Source organism: Heterocephalus glaber, unplaced genomic scaffold (genome assembly GCF_053883595.1).
Source record: "Heterocephalus glaber isolate CG9 unplaced genomic scaffold, H.glaber_assembly_v1.0 deba00000678, whole genome shotgun sequence".
In the NCBI taxonomy this organism is placed as follows: domain Eukaryota; kingdom Metazoa; phylum Chordata; class Mammalia; order Rodentia; family Bathyergidae; genus Heterocephalus; species Heterocephalus glaber.
Genome location: NW_028258157.1, coordinates 4616940 through 4640740, shown reverse-complemented (window position 1 = coordinate 4640740; position 23801 = coordinate 4616940). Strand labels below are relative to the sequence as shown.

The window sequence follows — 23801 nt, the reverse complement described above, 5'->3', positions numbered from 1 at the left end:
GTGCCCCACTGTGGCCCTTCTGGCTGTGCACCTCGGGATGCGGTACACATCCAAGGTGAGGCAAGTTTCTGACCACGTTGGCAGACGGGGAAAGCAAACAGAGCCCCAAGCTCTGTGCCTGACATAGGCAGCAAGGGAGTTGGGAGCAAGCAGTTCACTGAAGTTAATGCCAGCCCTTCAGACCGAGCCCCTCAGAAAGCCACACACAGCTGGCCTGGCTTCTCACCAGAGGGCGAGGCCATCGTGTCCTTCCTGGCCCAGTGCCCCACTGCATAAGCTGCTTGGGGGTCTCCTGCCCCCACTCCAGGACTGTCCCTTGTGGCTGACTCCCACCCAGTCACTGTGGAAGCGGGACCCCAGAAACCCTGAAGTGTAGTTGTTCTGAATTCTGGTTCCTGGAGTAGTTCAGTCTTAAACAATTAAGCCCTTTGTAAAATGACTCCTGCTATCACTCCCAACGCGGCAGGTGCGACAGTGAATTTCTCCTCTAACTCTAGCTTGTCATGCGAAAGGAGTCATGTTCAGAGTAGCATCCCATGCTGTATTTGCAGATTGCATAACTGTGGGCTTCTCTTGGGGCTGGAGCTGCCAGTCTGCTGTTTCTCCTGAGCCTGCTGACTCTCTCCAAGTTCACCTGTGTCAACAGATACAGGTCCCACTCCCTGGGAGCTGGGTTGCATTCCAGACTGCTTTGCTCTGTTCTCTGCCTCGTCCTCATTTTCCTCAGTTTCCCTGTGAACTCTAGTGTTCCTGTGAGCTCTTTCTTGATTTCCAGAGCTCTTCTTCTTTTTCCCCTCGTTAAGTTGCTGCCTGGACTGCAGGTCCCGAGAGGCTGTGATATGCTACCTGCCTTCGCTCCACTTTTCCCTCTTCTCCCTGTGTTGTTGCTGGAACTGCATTATGTCGAACACTCCTTGCACCCTCGGGATGAATAAGCTTGATCATGGGTTTGGTCTTTTGATGATCCATTGATTTAAAAGTTTGGTAAAACTTAGGAGTAAAGCCGTCTGGTCCCAGGCTTTTCTTTGTTGAACGACTGATTGGTGGTCCAATCTCACTATTTGATATTGGTCTGTTCAGGACATTTATGCCTTCTTGACTCAGTGTCGGTAGGTCATTTGTTCTAGAAAGTTGTCCCTTCCTTCTAGGCTTTCCAGTTTGTTAGCATATATCCTCTTCATCATAGTGATCTTTTATATTTCCATGCTGTTGGTTATAATGTCACCTTTTCTCACTCTTTAGGTATTGGGTATTCTCCCTCTTTGGTATTTTGGTTAGTTTCACTACGATTGGTAGATTTTTATCTTTTCAAAGAACCAACCCTTTGTTTCATTGATCTTTTTACTATTTGTCTTATTTTCTTTGGTCCCTACTTTGTTTCTGCTCTTCTGTCTGCTAATTTTGTTTAGCTTGTTTTTGGTTTTCTATATGCTTGAAATAAATCATTAGCTTATCTGAAAACTACTTTACTGATGTTGGCGTTTATTGTTTTAAGCCTTCCTTTTAGTACTGCTTTTTCTATATCCCATGAGTTTTGGTCTGTTTTATCTCCATTTTCATTTGTTTCAAGAAAATTTTAAATTTCCCTCTGACTTACTCAGTGACCTACTGCTTGTTCAGAAGTGTGTTATTCAGTCTCTATGTATTTATATAATTTAAAAAATGCTTTTGTTGTTAATGTCCTGTTTTATTCACAATCAGAAAAAATACAGGATTTCACAGTTTTAAAATCTGTTAACTTGTTTAGTGATTTAATACAGTGGTATCTCAGTTCATGAACGCTTTTGTTTGTGAACAATTTGTTTCACAAACAGAAGCATGTGGCAAAATTTTGTCTGTTTGCAAACTGCATTGGGTGACAAACACGATGGTGGCCATCTTTCCCACACGAACATGAACGTGGTGATCTTTTCCAGAATCATGGAAGGAGAAAGTTTGTGAACTGAGATGCCACTGTGTATGGCCTATTCTAGAGAAAATTCCATGTGCTAAAGAAAATCTGTATTTTGCCCTGCTGGATGGAACATTCTGTATATATCTATTAGGTCCATTTGCTTTGTAGTATAGTTTCTGGTGTTTTTTTGATTTTTTTTTAAAAAAATTTATGATTGGGATATTCCAAAAGGCCTGTATACAAGTTCAGATTTTTTTTTCCTGCTTGACCTTGTTTGTTGAAGCTTTCAACTATATTATTTGATTTTTTGAACTCATTTCTAAGATTTCCTCTTGATTCTTTTTCAAAATACCTTTGCCAAATTTCTCGTTCATATCCTGCATTATCTTCCCAATTTCCTTTAATTATATGTATCATCTTCACAATCTCATTGGCCCTTTTCATAATCATCTCTTAAATGCTTCATCAAACATTGCATCCATACCAACTTCTTTAGGCTCTGTTGCTAGAGTTGGATTTTTTTGGAGGCATCATTAAATATGAAAGGTCCCCCCAAATCCCAAGTACCGAGGGCTTGATTTCCGATGCAACAGTATTCAGAAGTGAGGCCTACAGCGGTGACTGGATCATGAGGGACTTAACTGTGGAATTTGATGGCTTTATGTGTAGGTGATAGAAACAGGAGTTGGAGGGAGGGGATCATGGGATGTGACTGTGGGACATTTGCTCCCTGGCCCCTTCTACTCTGGCTCTTTCCCTCTCTTCTTCCTGTCATGAGGTGAGCAGTTTTCCCCCACCAAGCCCTTCATGTTTCTGCCTTGCCACAGGTCTAAAGGAAAGGGAGGCAGCTGACCATGGCCTGAGACTATGAGCCAAGATAAACCTTGCCTCCTTTAATCTAAATTATGTCGGGTGTTTTTGTCACAGGAATGAAGTTAACGCTCAGGCTTTTCAGATTTTTCTTGTCTCTGTGTTGAGATCTGCCTATCTCATGGACTGGCTATCTCCACCACTTGTGTGGGGTGGAACAGCAAACAGCCTTGCCGTGAAGATGTCTCAGGGTGCTGGTCTGTTGGGCAGGGCTGACTCTATTTCCAAGAAGGCATGTTACGCAGTCTCCTCAGCTTCTCCGGCTGTGACGAGACTCAGCACGGTGCATATGGTGGTGGAGCGAGAGACCCAGCATCTCTGCAGGCCAGAGTCAGGACTCTGGTAGTCCAGGCAGATATGGTGCAGACAGCAGTGGGCATGGGGAGCTCACTGTGTGGTTACACCTACACTGGAAGTGACGCTGCTGACTCTGCTGTGACTCTGGGCCTCTGGACCTTGCCTGACAACCCCTGCAGTGGTGAAGGCTTAAAGAACCTGTCTTCGCCCAGTCAGTGGTGTGAGCCTGTGGTGAGGGAGCAGGAACTACGGTGTTCCTCACTGCTGTGGTGGCAGTGCCCATGCGGCAGCAGGCCTCGGCCAGAGCTGCGCAGAACCACACTGCACTCCCTGGCAACACGTGCCCCGGGCAAGGCATTAGCAGGGACCAGTTTCTTCTGCACGTGTCACCATTTAGGTATGGAATGTGCCCCCCGAGGTCTCCTGGGTTTGGAAGGTAGAGGATCATGACCGGATCATGGAGGGACTCTGCTCATTGGTGGATTCATCACACCTCAATGTTTTTTTCATAATTTTCCACAGCAATATCAGTTATTGCTGTAACCGATTGTTTAGCTCAGTAAACTACCAAGTTCTTTCATCAGTAATAAACCAGATACTATCAAAGGATTTTTCAGAGGTAACCATGTGTTGTATGTAAATAGGCTGAGTTCCAGATTCTACAACAGGCAGGCAGAGTGTGCTACTGCAGGGATCAAAGGGAACAGGGTCCCAGCTATTCTTGTGATTACTCCCACACTGCACGAGGGCTGAAAATCACAATTCATCAGGTCTGGATTGAGGCCTAGGAATCTATTTTCAGGGAACCATCCTGGAGATTAACTTCAGGCAAGTTAAGGGAACACGTTAAGGCTTGAGTGAAAAGGCTTCTCTGCCAGACAGAGCACGCTCACAAGCCCAACTCCTAAACATTATTTAGACCAATCAGATGATTCTAACAGCCCTGGCTATCCAGCCTACACACTGCACCAGGGAGGAGAAAGTTCAGACTTCACCTACTGTCTGCAGCGACTATGAGAGACGTATCAAGGCCAACAGGAGCCAGCTCTGAGTATTTTCTCACAGGAAGAGCCCCAGTACGATACTTCTCAGGATAGAGTCTGGGCCAGTGCAGTGGGTTAAGTGTCAGTTACTATAATGATAACTGGATTCCATAAACCAGTCTTGTGAGTCAGAGTGTGTAAGAATGCTTAAAGGGGAATGTATGCAACCAGAACATTAAGTATACTGCAATCTGTGACTTGAAATGCACAGTAAAATGCTGTGAAAACGGCCTCCAGTAAGCCACACCCTCTGCCCATTCTTAACAAAATAACTCTGTTCCTCTCATCAAGAGCTGAGACTTGTTTTCCTCCACCCCTTGGATCTGGACTTCCCCAGAGAATTCAGCATAAATGATACGATGACATGTGACTTCAGACTCTAAGGAACTGTACAACTTCTACTGCGCCTCTCAGAACACTCCCAGGGCAAGTTTGGATCCCCAGTCTTGAGTACACAATGAACATGGACCACAGAGGAGAGTCCTGGCCACCGAGTCCCAAACGGTGGATGAGGACATGTGAGACCTTCCAGCCTCAGACCTAGCAGCCTGAGGATTACTGCTATATAAATAAATCAAAGCAAGACCAGCAGAAGAACTGTCTGAGTGCAGTCAACCAACAAAACCTTGAAGAAGGGCAAGTTGTTATCAGACCCTGGCTCTGTTTTGTTTACAGCGCTGGCCATGGAACTCAGGGCCTCGGGCATGCAAACAAGCACTGCCTCTGAGCCACATGAGTGGTGTACTACAGAGCAACAGATAACTGGGATGAGAAAGTACAGACAAAGCAAAGAGGAATGAGTCATTTATTCAAACAGAAAACAAGAAACTACAAGATTGAAGTTTTGAGAGCAGAAACTATAACATTCAACAATAAGGGGGGAAACAAACTATAAAATCCTGAGACTGATTCAAGTATTTAACCATTAAGTTACTAACCATTAGTGTTTAATTTTAAAAATAAATGCTTTATTTATTTTTCTTTTTTCTGCTATCAGGGATCGAACTCAGGACCTTGTGCTTACCAGGTAGGCGCAGCACCACTGAGCTACATCCCCGGCCCTAAATGCTTTGTTTTTATATTCACAAAACTAATTACAATGCAATTAAGATTGTGAGTCTCCCTACTGGAACCTAATTCTATCTGTTCAACAGAAAGTGTTTTAGATCACCACTGAATTGCAGTAGGATCTGCTCAGCTCCCTGAGGTGAGCATGGGGACATGGATTTGGGGAAATGAATATCTAATCATGTACTTCATACCCTCTGGCAATTAGAAAATGTTAAAGTGCTCAAAAGATGAACTCTACAGTGATGTTTAGAAATAGGATTTTTAACAGGAGTATCAACAATATTAAAAGTCAGAGTAAAATGTGCATTGTTAAAATGTATAGATTTGCATTGATGAGGCTTAAACATTGCAGAGTTGTATATTCACTTAATTCTCATTGCTGTCCCATTAGTGAAAGCTTTTATGGCAGAATAAGTTTAGAGCATGATTCTACTGATTTCTACATTTATCAAGTTTCCTTTAAATCAACATTCCGTTGCTCCTTTCATGATCATTTTGCCACGTGCCGAGTCCCTAAAGATGAGCAGTGTTCATCAGCCGCATCATGTCATGGAAAGCACGAAAAGTGTGCTCAACGAGCTTTTCCGCATCCGTCTCCAGACAAGACCTCCAGGCTGAGCAGGCCACAATGAACCTGAGAAGCACAGGTCATGAGTGATTACGGGACAGAGCTAGGGCCTTTGCACCAGACCTCACTACTGGTAGGTCAGATGTGATGTCAGGCACATGTAACATAAACCAACTCAAAGGATTTATAGGTAACCTGTAGGACAACAAAATGAAAAAATTACAGCCCAAGAGTGCTCTGGAGGAAGGTTTGATATTCAAAAGAAAACAATCAAAACCCTTCTTGCTAAAAAATGTCACTGGACTGGGTTGGAATATGAATCCATGTTATTGTTTGTAATTGAAATTTGAACTGGTTGTAAGGAAAGAGTACAGCATTTGAACAGCATTTTTTAAAAATCCCAAAAACTAGAGACTGCTAAGAGGTGAGAAAAGCTATTTCTTGAAGAAGCAAAGAAAAAGCCACACCTTCTCCTGGCTCCCTCGATGGAGAAATCTCAGGTCTAGCCGGTGAGACAGTGGCCAAGCAATGGAAGAACAGGAGAAAAGCCTGCTTCTATTGCCTCAGAGGAGTAACCTGGCTCCTAGCTTTTGTGGAACCAGCCTTGCCCTTTCCAAGCTCTCAAAAGCTTTTATGAAATGCAGGTATAGAGCTCAGAAGCAAAATATGCAGGGTATACAGCTGGTGAGACATGTGATTTCCACATCCCTGAAAGACAGCAAATCACGCCCTCACCACAGGCTTCAGACCAAGCAGAATCAATGAAACCCTGCTTGGGGCCGGCACAGCGCAACGGCACTGGGTCACTGTGTACACGTGGGGTGCTTGATCACACGGAGCCCTGCAGGAGTCTGGCTTGATTTCTGTCTAGTGAGCTGTCATCAATTTTCCAGCTGTGCTGCATGTGAGATTTGCAAATACTTAGGCAGCATCTAAATGTTTCTTTCCACAGATTAACAATATCTGTTTAAGTGTTAAATTTCTAAAAATTCAGTTATCTTTCTAAATTATACAAATTATCTTTCCTACCTGCACAGACTAATCACAAAATAGTGCCAATAAACAATAAAAATATTTCACTTATTGAATAAAGAAGTTATCTTTGCCTATCATACTAACGAAAGGGTTTTTTTTGGTACCAGGGATCAAACTCAGGACCTTGTACTTGTAAGGCAGGCATCCCCAGCCCAAATAATAAAAGTATTTTATAAAACCTAGAGGTGGAAATGGTGTGATGAAATGAGAAAGGATGCATTTATAACATGACGCACTATTTGCAAAGATGGGGAAGCAAGACAGGGAAGCAGTTAGGTAGGTTATGAAGATGCATCTTACGGAAGTCTGGAAACTATTCCTAAGTCCTCCACGTAGAAGACTGGAAATTATTCAACCCTAAAATATCTCAAAGCATCGTTAATGGCATTTGGACTGCTTGACATAGTAAGAAAGAATCACAAAAAGGACACAAAATTAGTATTTAAAAATCACACACAATCTATATACATTATCAACTGGAAGCATCATACAGTAGCAGTCTTGTTCCTGAGAGGACAGGCAGATAACTTCTCCTGTATTTTTTCATATTTTACAAACTATTTGCAATGATAATATATTACATTTAAAACGCTGCTTAAAAAGCAGCAAATTTTCTTTTAGTCACAATTTTCAAGTATAACAATGGAAGGAAAAAGAAAACCCTTCCGGTTTCCAGCTGTTTTGTTTGGAAACTGTTCTGGGTGTGTCTGTAGTGATGACTCACAAACATGCCCCTCCGGGACTAGAAGCGGAAAATGCCCACTCAGGCCCTAACTAAACGGCCTTTCCTCGAGGGACAGTGAGCTCCTGTCCACATCACACGATCTTGGTTGGTTCCCCTTTACCTGACTCAGACCGGTCCCCCTAGTCCCTTCACCCCAGGAAATGCACCACCAAACTCACAGTCCCTCAGGAAGCCCTACTGGCTCTAATTCCACAACCGTCCGCATCTTCTATTCCCTACTTCCCTGTTGGCAGCCTTGCCAGAGACATCGCCGTCCTTCCTGCCTCGGCTGGATGCATCTGCCCTCCATGTGGCCCTGTGAGACCGTGTCGGGAGGGCTGGACCTTTGAGAAGAGACTAGGTCCTCAGGAGGCTGACGCTGCCCTCCACCCTGAAGGTGACAAAGCAGAGTGGCTGCCCCCTTGGACTGAGCGTATTCCTTTTTGCCCACTCGATCTGCCACAAGTTGTCAACAAACGAGCTGACTGATACGTAAGCCAAAGTCTCCCTCTTCCCTTTATACTTACCAGCTTCAGTCTGTTAGCAGCAAGTGGACTAGGACACTTCCTTATTTCTCTCCTCTAGTCTAAGCACATCACCATCCACCTGATTTATACCCATGGAGCAGCCCAGGCTCCCCTTATGCGTATGTAAAACAAGTCACTGCTTGTTTTGCTTAAAGCGTGTAAAATGAGTCCCATTATTCCGGGCACAAGATCCAAACTCCCTACCATGTCGCAGGGTTCTATTGAAATTTACCACACCAAGCAAAGCAGTGTCTCAGGATGGTGTTTTTGGTGGTTGTTTTTCTTTTAAGCTCTCCAGGTGATTCTGATGTGCACTTGGGGCTGACAACACAGTCTCCTCTCCAACTCCTCCGTCATGCTCCCCTCAAATGCAGTGACAGCTCTAGTGCCTCCCTGCCTCTCTGAGTGCTAATGTCTCACCTACCCCAGGACCTGCACACTTCTCTTAACAAAGTTATTCTGAAAACGTTTACTGAGTACAACATGCGTACAAGGCTCTGTTACTCACTTGGGGAAATAACAGCCCCGGTTCCTATGCAGCTTATTTACATCCAAGGGAGGAAAGACAGATAACACACTAAACGTGCGTGCACAGATGTGCACACACACTCCCACACACGGCAGGTATCAGTGCTATAGAGGCCTCAGGTATAGGGAGGGAAGAGAAGCGCCATGCCAGAGATCACGGGAGCCTCTTGGAGGAGTGGTGTTTGAACAGGCAGCGGTGCGAGGTAAGGTGGTGGCGCCTGCATGCATCTCCAAGGAAGACCAGGTGGAGAAATCCATGCCAAAACGCCCCAGAGAAGCTTGCTTGCAACACTTAAGGCCCACAACGCACAGCAAGCCAGAGTGGAGGGAAGGGCTGAGGTGTAGGAGATAAAGTCAGAAAGGCAGCAAGGGCTCGAGTGCGTAGGGCCTCACAGGATGACTGCATTTCACTGTGAAATGGGAAGGCGCTGAGGGGTCTCAGCAGAGCGACATCCCCTGAGCTGTCTTCAGAAGGCACACCAGGGCATCTGGGGATGGCAGCGGTCTGGAGGGAAGGGACCTGCTGCAATGCCCTAAGAGAGAGTGTGCTGGCTTGGCTCGACGCTGGCAGCTGCCGGGAAGCAGGCATTCCTCTAACGTCACAGCTGTGCCTCACTCCTCCCAGCCTGCCCCGGCCACACTGGACCAGCACTGCTCACCGCTCTGCCAGGTGATCTCTGCCACACAGCAACTGGCTCACTTCTCCACAGCATGGCTAACTGTTTAGGGTCACCACGCTAATCTGTCTGCCTTTTATGTCTAGTACGAAACACACTCTGTAGGAGAGGAGAGCTTGTCTCTTTCGTCCTTTGAGCCTAAAGCAGCACCCCATGCACCAAGCCCCCACTAAGGATTTTGGAACAAGTGAGTGGTTTGCCTGGATCTTTCGAGATGGTCTTTCCTATCAGCCAGAGCACTGAGGTGTGTGTGGCCGGAACTCCGTTGCTGCACACAACACAGAAGCCGCTACTTTTCAGGAAGTGTGAGAATGCTCCCTTATGCTCTATCAGGATGATCTTAGATTTCTGATGCTATTTATGAAAAGAAGACCCTTATCTATCTTTTTCATTTAACTGTTAATTTACACATTAAGGGGCACAAACTGAGCCCTGTGGGAAGGCACAATTCACTGGTACAGCTAACTATGCACTAATCATACAGCCATGGGAGCCAATGATTCTGAAACACTGCTGCTGATAAAATCATCTTTTAGAAAGGAAAGTATTAGAAACACTTTGTTTAAAACTCAAATACGTCCTGCATACTTCCATTCTAATTTCTCCATCACTATGCTCTTCGATCTGCACATGCACAGCCCATGGACAGGGAGGGGTGGAATGCATTTACAAACTGTCTGAACTTAACCGTAAAATGCCTTGTACAGACCAAATACCAAGGAGGATCCAAATACCCAGAAAATTCAAAAAATGTAAAAGACGCATTAATCTCCCTCAAATCCTTCCCCGGGCTTTGATCACACTCATCCCCTGGTCCTTGCCACTCTCAGAAGCAGTCTGAGAGGCCTCTTTCCTTTATTAGGTGTTGGCGAAAATGTGGTGAATGCTGCTGCCAGCCGCCACCCAAGGGAAAGCAGGCTGGTAACATCACGACAGTGTGTCCTCGCCCGCCCTGTCCACACAGTCTGGCACACTGGACCTCTGGCTCTCCCCAAAGTCAAATGACCGTTAAAGGTCAATGTTTTGAATGATTCGGGACATCAAGGCAGCCACACCAGTGCAACTAAAGAGGAAAGGAAAGAGGACTTCAGAGCTGTTTCAGAAAGTGGTGAGGACAGAATAAATGTGTGCAAACTGAGGAGGAGGATTCTGCAGGGGATTCATGGAAATGTATCCTTTTTTGTGATACAATTTTTAAAAATTTAAACAGTCACTGTAGCTTTTGACCACAGCTTGTACGTTACAGAATGTACTGATGGGACAGATGATCACTGGAACAACCTGAAACAGCGTTTTGCATTAAAGCTTCTAAAGGACTGATTTCATAAGTGTCTCAAAAGCCTGGAAGACAAATGTAAATACGTATTAAATGTCTAAGTGGCAATAATAGTTACTTACATAGCTCGTGACAGATGACAACATAATTAGAACCACAGTGTAGAAAAACATTCAGACAACAAATGTGGTACCTTTCTGAGTCCAGCTAGTAAGAACAAGGGAGCAGCCTCACCTGTCGTCTCTGATGTGGTAGAAAAATCCATATCCGCTGTGCACCATGGGAACCACTACTCCCTGGATTCGTAGATAACCAATCAGGCTTGTCGAGAGAATAAAATTCCCGCCGCCTCCACTGCAGTGCACAGAGAAAGGTATCACTGCAGGCCTACAGGGCCACATTGTTTCTGAAGCGCTTCCAGCACCAACACAAGTGTAAAGCACCTCACCCATTACCTTCTGGAGAACAGTGGGTCCATGAAGAGCTCCAGGACTGGGAGACCCTCCTCCTTTGCTAGGAGTGAAAGACCCAAAAGGTGTCGGTCAAACCCTGCAATAAAACCCCAAAGCTGAAGTCAGAAGAAATTCTCAGCATGATTCTTTAAAGTCACAATAATCCCAGCATACATACCTTTCCCGGCAGAACATTCATTCATCATTTTATTATGCTTTGCAAAAGCCTCCAGCATCTGCTGCTGCTGCTCAAAAAGCTGTTACAAAGCAAGACGATCAAATCAATACATATCAAGAAAACAAGTTCCAACAACAAACTGCATAAAACCCAACTAATCAAAAAGAACCTAAGCCCATTATAACTAGGATTTGGGTCATCTGGGAGAGGAAAGATTTCCAGGAACCTGCAGTACATGCTACTGTGTCTTCCCTCAATTCTCCTACTGCCTTTCCTTCCCTATGTGCCTGGTTTCTGACTGTTTCTTTTCTGGAAAAGGAAAATAAGAACATGCAAGCAGTGCTGAAGTGACGATGACAAATATAATGACAGAGACAGCTGGGATCTCAAAACAAATTCATAACTACAAAAATAATAATATGAAAATAAAATGTACATGACCAGGCCAGGAAAACTAAAACAACAGTAGGGAAGAAATATACTGTTGTCTAAATACTTCAAAAAGCAAAAATCACAGAACAAAACATACACACCTGGGCTGGCCCTGGTGATTTCGGAGAACCAGAATCTATGATTTCAGAAACATTCAACTTCAAGAAAAACAGCTTCCCTTTCACAATATGTGGCAGAACCATTCTACAGGCAGATCAGCCAGGCTCAAAGTCTCAAAGCACGAAGACGCTGCTCAGAAGGTGACACAAACGGGTTCCTTTTTCCAGGCCCGTGTTTCTTTTGCTGTTGGTTTTTCAGCTTTACTGACAAAAGCTATGCGTATTTAAGGTGTCCAACTTGATATTCAGGTGAACACGTACACTGTGAAATGGTCACCACAGCAAGCTAGGTAGCAGATCTATCACCTCACATAATTACCATTTATTTTCTTTTTCCCCTGGAGATCTTTGTTTCTTAGTCTTTCCAAGTGCACACTTCACTGGCAAATGAACATGCATGGTGGTTTGCAAACTTCAGAAAACAAAACATCTCAAAGTATTTTAGTGACCAGAGTCCCACAGCTCAATTAAACCAACCTGAGCTCCTCCTCCGAGATACTCACGCTGGCGGAAGGGTCCTGCATGGACTGGCACCACCTGACGGCCTCCACTGTGCACGACCGCATCGTTTCTGTGCGGCCATGATAGAAATATCTCGTCATCGCTGTCTCATAGCAGCAGCCAGGGCTATGAAAATACAAAAAGTGTGTCGTAAAGAAAATGTACTGTCATCACAAATGCAATAAAGTGAGCCAATAAAGCTGGCTTTATTCGGAGACTGAGACCTCCAACTCAGACTTCTAAGTCTTTGCTTTTCAAAACCAAAGCACAGGAGAGCCTGGTACCGTGGCTGCTCTGCAGGCTGCGGTGCCCGTGCAGACCCTATGGTCGCTGCGCCGGCTCCCTGCTCTGGAGGGACACAAAGTGACTCCGCGAGCCAAACAACTCGAAGAAGACAAAGGTGAATGACTCACACTTCAGGTGTCAAACTGGGACAGAGCCTGGTCCTGACCCAAAGGCAGGCACAGCTGAAGAGAAGTAAAAACCCAAAACCCTCTCACACCTTGGGCCCACTGCTTCTCCAGAAGGTGCAGACAGCTGAGTGGGAAGCAAGCACCCCGAGGCGGAGCTGGGCCCCACGCGGTCAGCTCCGTGTGTCAGTGTCCGCCTGACCGGGAGAGCGAAGCTGCAGAGCAAGTCCTGGAGACAGGAGCTCTGAGGAAGGCAGCCCTCAGCAGCGACCCAGGCACTGCCCAGCTGCTGAGGGCCCGGGTGGAGCAGAGGCGGAGGCGGGCAGCTGCCGTGGAGCCAGACACCGCTCCGCTCCACTAGTGGCCCCGGTCAGACCGCCCCCACCCGCGCAGCTCTGCGCTGGGCTCTCGGGAAGCTGCACTCAACGCCCAGTTACACCACCGGCCTTCCTCTTTCTTCAGGTCACAGGCAGATCAGATCACGGCACTGCTCAGTCCCCATGGTCACAGGAGCCAATTCCCATCACATCTCAATCAATCACTCTCTCTCCCCCAGTACAGATACTTGATTCTGTGCTCTGGAGAGTCCTAATACAAGCCCTTACCTGATACCATATATGAAAATCAACTCCAATGGATCAGAGACCTAAAATACGGTGAATATTTGATTTTTAAAACATTTACAATGTTTTAAAAGCACAATGCTATTGACGCCGAAAGTATTTCCCCTCAGTCCAATCTCACGTCATCATCCTCGCCACTTCCTGCAGCAGCTCTGGAGCCCTCTTTCCCAAGTGTCTTTAGCTGCACTGCCATGGCTGCCTCAATGTCCTGAACTGGTTCACAATGTTTATCTTTCATGTCATTTGGACCTTGAGGAAGAGCCAGAAGTCGCACAGTGCCAGATCTGGTGACCAAGGTGTCACATTTTGACGAGCTGCCTTTCTGCTGGATGGCACCTGGCAACAGCATTTACCATATTTTTGATCACATCTCGTAAAGACACAACAGAGGACTCCAAAACTGCTTCAGAAAGTAGCAAGAATGGGCAGATAAATGTGTTCAAAGTGAGAAGGTGTATTCTGAGGAGGATTAGTGGCAAAGTGCTTTTCACTGCAATAAATTTTCTTCAAATGTTCACCGTGTGTTTTGATCATCCTTTGTATTAAGTGCTGGCAAGAACTTGGAGCAACTGGAAAAATGGACAGAGCTGGTGGGAACAGGAAATGGCACAGCTATACAGAAAGCAGTTTAGCAATTCTCAAAAAGTTAAACATAAAATTATCAAACAGAGCAGCAATTTCACTTCTCAAAAGAACCGAAAACAGGACTCAAACAGGTATTTGTATGTGAATTTCACAGCAGCATTATTCACAAAAGTCAAAAGATGGAAACAACCTAAGTGCCCGAAACTTATGCCAGGTTGGATATAAAAGCAAGAGCAAGGGGCTTCCACTCCCGCTTGGGCTCTAGGAAGTCGTAACGCAGTGCCTCTCCTCTTCCAAAGATGAAGAAAGGCTGGGTCATCGATACAATCCAGTTTTCGTGAGCCCACCAGAAAACTGAGGTTGCAAGAGAACCAAGTGCTCTACAGGGCAAAGCCACTCTCAGAAGGGAGCAGACTTGTCAAAAGCATCCCGTGGATGCTGTGGTACCTAAGGAGGAGGGCAGCCTGCAGCACTAACACGGTCGAGAGGAACATGCTGGGCGTGTCAGGCTGCAACTGCTGGGGACACACCCTGGGCCCGAGTGCGGACTCGGAAAGGAGCAGCCTCACCGGCCGTGCAGTCTGTAATAGGCCAGCTGCAGCGCGAGCTGGATGAATGTGTCGGGGTGCAGAGAGTGCTTCTTGGTCAGCCTTTTGCCGAAAGAGGTGAAGGCGGGTGCCACGACTTGCAGATCAGACGCCTACCAGAGAGAGGGGCAACAGGGACAGTGAGGACCGCCACAGGGAACCCAGGAACCGTCACTGAGTAAGGCTCACCATCGGACAAGTACTCCATGTTCTGAAGCTGTGATTCTACAATTTTTTTTTTTGCTTAAGTTCTCTTATTGGCTCACGTTAGGTAGACAGTAGGTTTACAGTCATCACTGGGAGCTTGCACCTGTACATGACGCACCTTGGTTCTTATTTTTTCCCCTTCCCCCCCTCCACCCTCCCTATTTACAAAGACTTTGTTTCCATTTTTCCCTTTTCTCGTAATTTTTCCTTTCCCTTCTTTCTTTTCCCCTGCCCCTCCCACTTCCCCTACCTCTAAAATGTTTTCTACAAACACACTAGAGGGATAGCCAAAACTTCATATATGGCTGGTAAAAGAGAAAACATTAATCACCACCTAAGAGAAAAGAAATCTACCTCTTGAAGAAACTGGGCTTTAGCTTGCTTGATGTCATTTAATATCTTCTCATCCACGGTAAACACAAGCTCCTCTGGAAGTGGTATATCCTGTACTTTTTCTGAACCCTGAAAACAGGGACGACTTAAAGATATTCTCTCCATGAAAACGTACAGGGGAAAGAAGTATCTCTTCTGCATACCTTCCATCTTCCTTCTGTCTCTAAAATCCTCTCATCCACGTAGTGGGCGACGTTCACCATGACCATGGCATCGTAAGGAGCATGCTGAAACAGCACACAGGAGCTCAGACAGCTGTCAAACTAAAATCCAAGCCAACGTACTCGTTCCTCTCTTGGGAGAGACATAAGGCATAGACAGAACCCTCAAACACCTCACCTCCTGCAACAAAGGCACAGCCACCCTGGGGACCTCGGTGTTACTTAAGAGACAATGTTCAAAGCTGGTTGGAGGCTTTCGTTAGGGCTGCTAGGGTCAGGGGTGTGTGGGTCTGTGAGGAAACAGAAACCACCCGGGAAATTAAGTGTGTAAGGAAACACGAACAGCTAGAGAGATGAAGTGCTGCTTCCCCTGGGAGCTGGAGCAGATGTGCACATGCAGTGCTGAGATGGTGAAAAACAGATCGGGCCGGCACGCCATCCAAGGGCATTCAGGACCCTAAGAGCACTAGAGCTGGGCCTGGAGGCGCAGCCCTGTCATCCCAGGACTCAGGGAAGCTGAGGCAGGAGGACTGCAAATTCAAGCACAGCGTGGGCAACTTAGCAACTTAGTGAGACCCTGTCTCAAAAATTCAATCAATTCTATTATTCTGAGTGATGCCGACTATATAAACAGTGAACTTGGAATTTAAAATAAATCTACTGTTATTATACCATATGACAGCATTCAATTTTGTAACACAAATCATAGTGAATACTGAAATAGACTAGTTGCCAAAACATTTCAGTTTAAAAAAAGCTGTTTGTATCTGAGTGTTTTTCAACTAAATTTTGAGGGGTATAATTTACATATAATGATTCAAAGGACATTAAAGACAAAGGAGGCATGTAAAAAATTCAATCAATCAATCAATCAACCAGTCAATCAAAAGAGGCCAGGGATACATCTCTGGCCCTGGGTCCAATGCCCAGTAATGAAAAAAAAAAAAAAAAGACATCTAGGCAAGAATTAGAAAGCATAGCCAATATATCTATACCTACAAGAGCGCCCAGAGGCAGTGGTAGAAATAATTCTCAATGCGGAAGAAACGGGGGAAAGATGGGCTGAGTTTCATGGTGCTGCAGGTTTGTGGCTGCATTTAGGCAAAGAAAGTGCAGCTAGAGACTTCTCCCACCACTTAGTGGAGGACACTTTTTTTTTTTTGAGACAAGGTCTCACTATGCAGTCTGGGCTAACCTTGAGCTCATTATACAGGTCAGGCTGGCCTGGAACCACAGCATCCACCTGTCTCAGCCTCCAGCGTGCTGGGATGACAGGAGTGTGCCAGCGGCTCTGGAGGACAAATTTCTGCACTGTTCTCTCCATGTTCCTGTGATGAGTGCCGCCACATGGTTCCTTCTCTGTTACGGCCTGCACTTTAACTGTCTTCATTCGGGAACTAAATGTGACAGTGCAGGGAAAAGCAGGGAAGGCCTGAGATGCAGACACAATTTCATCGCCTTTGTGATGTGACCCTAACACTATTATAGGCAGCTAAGTTAGAGGGAAATTAATGTACAGTCAGACAGGGGCTGGGCTTTCAAGGAAGTCAATGGAAATCAAAGACATCAGAGTTGTGGCTGGAGGCGCCTGAAGAGGGTTGGTCCTCAAGACAGTCACAGTGGCCTGACTTGCGTGCTTCTCTAAGGGATGGGCAGAAGTGGACAGTAATTAGGACCACCAGTCCCTAAGTACAGATATGCATCAGACACCTGGGAGGGTGACCCATCCCTTCCCAAGAATGTTCCTGTCTCGGAAGTCACAGATAAGCCAAGGCTGGTGTCAGCCTGCCCCTGCTGCGTGCCCCCTTCCCCATCGGATCAGTATTAGCTAAGCGACTGGACTGCAACCTCCCTGGGTGATTACAGTCTGACCCACTGGGTACGCACTGTGACTCTGCTGTATTAGTTCCCCCGACAAAGGGCCTCGGTGGCCTCTCCCACTCTCCGGAGCTACTCCTGTTCCTCGATAAACCTTCCCTACTCAACCTCTTGTGTCCTGTGGAACTCATTCTTCGATTTCAGGGCACAGCTGACATCCAGCGGGCCGGGAGTCACCTTCTCCTGCATCAACGTCAGGGCACTGAAGGCCTAGGAGACTGCAGCCGGTCCACAGCAGCCACGGGGTGGACGGTGGGCTGCGAGGGAGGCAGTGCTGGACGCGTGAGCCGTGGCCATCAGCGAGGCATGGCTGAGGGGCTGCAGGGCCCTGGCCGGCTTCAGAGAACCCCAGATGCTGCCATGCACGCTGCCCTCCCTGCGGCGGCAGCACCGGTGCCACTGTTCTCCCACAACCAGGGAGGAGGGCTGAGGATGTCAGTCTCTGAGGCAGATGTGCCAGGCCAGGGCTGCTAACCAGCTCCCAGAGGGCGCTTCTCAGAGGAAGGGCAGGCAGGAGCCCGATTGAGGACGTCACGCAGAGCCAGAAAATGGGCTGCAGACACTGAGCAACTATCAGAGGCCCTCTTTCAACAGTGAACTCAAAGGAGGGATGAGGAAAACAATCCTCAGAACAACTCAGGGCCACCATTCCCCGTCACTCCAAGGAGCTGCTCTAACAGACACCTAGCCTAGCACCTGCCTATCAACCAACCAGTCCACACCCTCTGGAGTAACAGCATCTACTGTCCTCAGGCAATGGCCACATCCTGGGCATGTGTCTGGCGCCAAGCTCAGGTGAGCACCTGATTCTAGGACAGGCAGGGGAGTCATACAGGCCAATCACAGCCAGGTATGAGAATTATTCCAGGACTTTTGCCAGCACTACCGGAAAAAGGAAGCTGGCTGTTTCCACAGGGGTCGCTAGACTAAGAGATCTCTGAAGACGCGAGACTGCAGGCAACATCACATTGGCGTCTACTGAACAGGAAAGAGATTTCTAATCAAAGCATGTGGACACAGGAAGTCAGCCTTATTCATACTTGGGTGTACACCTAGGCCAACATATACTTTCCTCAGCTAATGCCAGTTTGATTTAAATTTCCATCACTTAAAACTGACTACTGATTTTTAAAAAATCAATGATCCCTTATTTTTTGGTTTTTTTCCCCCTGATTTATAGATCTCCTGAATCTAAGACAAAGCTAGTAAAGACCATGGGAAGAGGAGAAAGAAAATAGGAAAAGTTCTTCTTTATTTTTTCATAAAGACCTAAACTGGTACTAATTGCCAGATATTTTAATACTCAACATCTAAACAGTACCCCAGGGTCATGTGTCATTTTAGGAAAACTGTTACATAATTACTAGGGGAATCTAGAAATACATCCATTTACATTTCCTTATGCATAGAACATAATGTCATATAGTATCTTTTAAAATAGTTGTGGTTCTTTTTAAATTAGATGCAAATTTTTTTTAGCAGATATACATCAAACTGCTGCTGGTCTTACTACAAAAGAAAAAACCTGACCTATACTCAACTTTCATTGAGAATTTGTAACTGAACTTCTCATAATGCCATTAAGCTAAAAAATAGTACCTACTTATCTGTAGCACAGCATTGCCTAACTATTTGTGGTCTACTGCCATTAAGTTAACCTAAAAGGAAGAGAAAAAAGACTTCAATACTTTACTTACATCACAATTACAGCCAAAGATTCCATTAGAAAAGGAAATCAAGTTATAGGATTTGTCACCCCAGCGTACTGTTGGATCTCCAGTAAGGACCATGGCAAGGATCTAAAAGAAATTGAATTTCTCCACATTAAAAGGGCATCTGGGTTTGAGCCCCAGCAACAGCCCTGCAAAAAAAACAAGCAGGGGGCTGGGCTCATTAACACTGGTTTAAATATTTACATCTTAAACACTTATGTCAGTCCACTTTTTCTGTTCGAGTGAACCAAATTTAATAAAGTGATAGTATAGTTATACTCAAAACATAATAATTCTGGCCCCAAGTTTGGTTATTTCTCTTACCTCAAGTTACAAAAATCTTACCAGAAAAGAGAAACCCGGTACATTATTCATGAATATTTATAGAAGATGCAACTGAAAACAGAAGCCTTTTGTAACTGGGATAGTACAAGAGGCATAGGTGAGCTTAGTCACTAAAGAATTAAAAGGTAAATTTCTTTAAGAATTTGTATCTCACTCAACCTGTTTGCCAAACTAGATTTTGGCCCATTAACGATTCATGAAATCAATTTAGTATATCACAATCAACACTCTTGACAAAGAATAAAATAGAATACAAAGAGCAAAGAACATCACAGACAGTAAAAACAAGCACTAGTTTCATGAAACTTCTATTAAATACAGTATGTGCGTGCACGCACACTATGTGTGTACACCAAGGAAAATGAAAGAAAATATACACTGTGTTTACATAAAAACTATTTATTACAGTAAGAGACACACTGCCATTAACCCCCTCAGAACATCCCCTAACCAGCTCTGAACACACCTGTCCTTCTTGCCACTTTCTAAAGCAGTTCTGGAAATCCTAGTGTCTTTACAAGGTATGATCAAAAATCTGGTGAGCGCTGCTGTTGAGTGTCATCCAACAGAATGGCAGGCTTGCAAAAACATGGCGTTGTGTCCTTGTCTATTTTATTCACTGGATCTGGCACTGTGTGACTTCTAGCTCTTCCCCAAAGTCAAAATGACCACGAAAGGTAAACACTTTGCATCAATTCGGGACATTGAAGGAGCCAGGACAGCACAGCCGAAGACCCTCAGGACAGAGGACTCCAGGGCGGCTTCGGAAAGCAGCAAGGACGATGGGAGGAGGTACTGCAGGTGGGTGACGGCTGAGGAGGTTGATGGGAAGGTGCCTTTTACTGTAATATTCTTTAAAGTTTAAACAGTCACTGTATTTTACTACCAACCGTGTATACAGTGAGCTGCAATCTAATTGTATGTCTAAGAACAGTGAGGTTAAAAAAGTTTAAACAATTCTGCTTTAAAACATATTCTTCCTTAAGAAGCATTCTGTCCCCCACTGCAAAAAACAGCTAAGAGTTGTTTTCTAGCTATAAGATTTTTAATCCTGAATTATTCTTCCTACCATTTACAATGAGGACTGCGTTAGGTAATAGAATATTCTAAGTATTTCCAAGAGACCATGTTGACACTGCAAGGCCTGCCTTTTGTCCCCGGAAGGGAAAACGTCAGGCTGCGGTGGGCAGCCAAGCGGCAGCGCTGACCCTGAAGTCAGTGAAGCCTGTTTAGGGGTCCCGTAGGAGGCGGACAGACTCTGAGGAGGGGCTGCCAACCAGCCGGGCACACGCGGGCACTCATGGGCAGGGAGGACGCTGGGCCCCTTCCCCGCGGGCGGTCAGTGCGACGGAGGATGCACTGGCACGGGCCACGCCAGCAGCAGCCGCCCTTCTTTGCACCGGGTACAGGCGCCACCTGCCTGTGGCCAGGACCTGCACAACACTGTGTGTATGAGTCGCTTCGATACTCGAAGATTTGTAGCCAAGAAAAATTCTAACGGCGGGACTATAAAAACAGAGCAAACTCTCATGTTCAGCATACACAAGAGTCCTCCAGAAAGCTCAGCCTGTGAGACGGCAGGCGAGCGAGACAGTCACCTGGGAGTAATCTTCCGGTGTGACATGAGCACTGCTGTCCTCCATGGAATACACGAATAAGCTGCTCTGAATTCTTTCTAATGAACCCAAGTTCTCCGGATCCAGACTGATCAGATACTCTCGTGCCTACGGGTAAGGAGAGGAGGATTAAGCGCTACGATTTCCATGCAGTGCGTCCAGAAAACCAAGAGTCTGTCAGAGGACAGTTTATGAGGAGGGGTGTGATTAGCACCTTGGCCCACAGGGTTCTCTCCTCAGTGGTCAGTGCAGCAACTCCAGGGCCCGGGGGCTCTCGCTGGCACTTTTCGTGGATGTACGTCAGGTGTCTGAGGAAGATGAGAAAGAGGATTTGGAAAGAGCACAGAGGCCAGGGCTCAGCACCCAAGGGGGATTGTGTGTGTAACATCCCCATAGGGACCCAGCAGCTGGCTCAGTCGCACCGGCTCAGATGGAGCGGGTCACAGCCCAAGCGCCTGGCTCGCCTCATTCTGCAGCACCGCCCCACGCGGCCTCCCCAGCCTCGCTGCTCAACTGCCTCCCCCCACTGCCAACTGCAACCTCTCCCAGACTTTTGCCACTGAGCTTTCTGGACTGTCAGTAACCTCATCCACTTCTTCAGTCGCTTCCGTTATCACCTTTATGTAAGAGACAATCAGACCTCTAATTTTAGCCTCCTTTTCTCTCCAAATCTGTTACCAAAGTCCCAAGTCCTGGTTGACTATCTCTACCTCAATTTCTGCCAACATTTCAAATTAAATGTACATTCAAAAGTCATCTACCCTTCTTCCCATGAATAAAACACAAAAATGTTAGCAGAAAACATAGGTTTAAGTCTTCATGTCCCTGGACTAGACAATGGTTTCTTAGGAGTGACAGCAATATCACAAGAAGCCAAAGAAAAAGACAAGATTGGACTTTGTCAAAATTCAAACTTTCATGCTTCCAAGGAAGCCATTAGGAAGGTAAGAAGAACCCCAGAATGAGAGAACATTTGCAGAGTATATGTATCTGCTTAGGATTTGTATGCAAAATATAGAGAGAACTTGTACAACTCAGTAACAAACAGACAATAAACCAATTTAAAAGTCTGCAATGTATCTCCAAGGAAGACATATACAAATGGCCAAAAAGCATATGAAAATGTTCAACATCATTTGCTCAGATGAAGAAGGAAAGCGGTGAGCGTTGGTGAGGGAAGAGAAGCCGGACCCTTCCTATGCTGCTGTCAGGAATGCAGTACGACTCTGCCACTTGGGAAAGTCTTGCACTTTCTCAAACAGTTGCCCTGGAGTTACCACACAACCTAGCAATCCATTCCCAGGCGTGTACTCACGAGGAACGGAATGGCAGTCCACACAAAGACCTACACAACGTGTAAGCCAACGCTGCTCGTAAGAGGCAAGAGACAGAAAGAGCCCACATGTCCCTCAGCTGGTGAGTGGTCCTATAAAACGTGGTCCAACCATTCAACACTCGTGTCACCCAGATGTAGCACGGGATAGTGTGCTGACACACACTAACCATGGACAACCCTTGGAAACAGATGCTAAATGAAAGGAGCCAAACACAAGAGGGCACACGTAAGATCCATTTATAGAAAATGCCCAGCGCAGGTGAGTTTGGACACAGAAAGCAGACACAGCTGCCCAGGGCCAGAGGTTGGGACTGTCTGGGAGACGTGCGAAGTGTTAAGAGGAGGAGGACTGGGAAGCAATGGGGAGAGAATGAGTGCAGTGTCGTCTTTAAAGGTGACAGAGATGCCCTAAACTCACTGTAGGATTGTAATTGTGGGAAAGTACTGGAAAGCATTCATATATACTTTAAGTGGGAAAACGGTACAATATATGAATTGTGTATCAATAAAGCCGCTACCAAAAAAAGAAAATTAATCCAGGCATGGTGGTAGACACCTGCCGTCCACACTCAGGGATGAGGCTTTGAGAACTTGAGTTCGAGGCCAGTGTGAACTACAGAGACCTGAAAACCCAAAAAGGTGGGTGGGTGGGTGGATGGAAAGATGAAGAAATAGTATCACCCTTCCCCTCATCTGTCCCTTCCACCTATTACAGCACTATCAACACTTACAATTCTGTAACTTGAAAACCAGTGATGCTTGCTTTCTTTCTTAATCCACTCAATAGTATTTAAATCAAGTTAAACATATTTATCTCCTCAAACATGTATCAATTCCTTCTGGTAAAAGCTTTCAAAATCCCTTCTTCTAGCTTTTTGAAATGTACAATACATAACTGCGATCTATAGTCACCATACTCCGCAACAGTGTCCAAGAGCTTCAATTCTTGTTAATTATATCTCCAAAATATTGCCTGAATCTGGCCTATTTTTTCTCTTTTTTTTGGTACTGGCGCTCAAACTCAGGACCTTGCATTTGCAAAGCAGGCATGGTGCCACTGAGCTAAATAAATCCCCAGCCTACATTTGGCCTAGTCTTTAAAGTCCCAATTTCTACTTCTTTCCTAGGTTGCTGTATTAGATTTTAATAGACCTCTTTTGATACCCAACTCAGTAAGATTCTGAATGTGAGCAGGCTAGCTTATGCTTCTAATATGTCATATATTTTTGTTTTTAGATAAAAATTCACAACATGCAGGTCTGTCCTGATTGCTCAATTCATACACACACACTTCTACAGTTTAAATATACACACATGTGAACAAACACACACCCATCCACAGTGAAATTCTACTGAGTTCTAGGCACTGCAATAAGGAATTTAAAAAGACCTGGTAACTAATCTTTTCAGAGCTCCATCTGGATGTGAAAGCGCAGAAATAAATAATTTCAGTACACATTATACAAAGAGCCAAAAGGGGTCTCAAAGCTTTGTGTTTGGAGGGAAAAGGATTGCTGACCTTGTGGTGATGTAAACAGACACTAGAAGCTATGAACTTGCCAGCTCAACAAAAAGTGTGAGTATGCACAAATTTCAAGGACATCTCTCATTTCATAAGTGCTGCACAGCAAGCAATGGGCAGGAATACAGGAGACAAAGGAGGAAGGGTGGGAATAGGTGGAAGAGACAGGCCAGGATCAGATCTAGACCACTGCTAAGTAATGCAGACTTTATCCTGGGCTACAGGGAATCATTT

General features: G+C 45.6%; 1 protein-coding gene across 3 annotated transcripts in view; it reads right to left on the bottom strand.

Moving 5' to 3' along the window:
• The window catches only part of Crot (carnitine O-octanoyltransferase), a 46508-nt gene that overhangs the window by 7420 nt on the left and 15287 nt on the right, over positions 1-23801 (bottom strand). For 2 of the 3 annotated variants that reach the window (XM_004839792.3, XM_087206771.1), the window contains 11 exons: positions 20924-21017; positions 20692-20817; positions 18734-18835; positions 15141-15224; positions 14959-15066; positions 14380-14510; positions 12195-12318; positions 11141-11219; positions 10966-11059; positions 10745-10864; positions 4893-5809 (listed from right to left, as the gene is read on the bottom strand). In XM_004839792.3, coding sequence (XP_004839849.1) covers positions 5689-5809; positions 10745-10864; positions 10966-11059; positions 11141-11219; positions 12195-12318; positions 14380-14510; positions 14959-15066; positions 15141-15224; positions 18734-18835; positions 20692-20817; positions 20924-21017 — 1183 coding nt within the window. In that variant the 3' untranslated portion in view covers positions 4893-5688. Of the gene's footprint in view, positions 1-4892; positions 5810-10744; positions 10865-10965; positions 11060-11140; positions 11220-12194; positions 12319-14379; positions 14511-14958; positions 15067-15140; positions 15225-18733; positions 18836-20691; positions 20818-20923; positions 21018-23801 lie in introns of those variants that run through there. The other variant, XM_004839791.4, reaches the window with a different exon arrangement.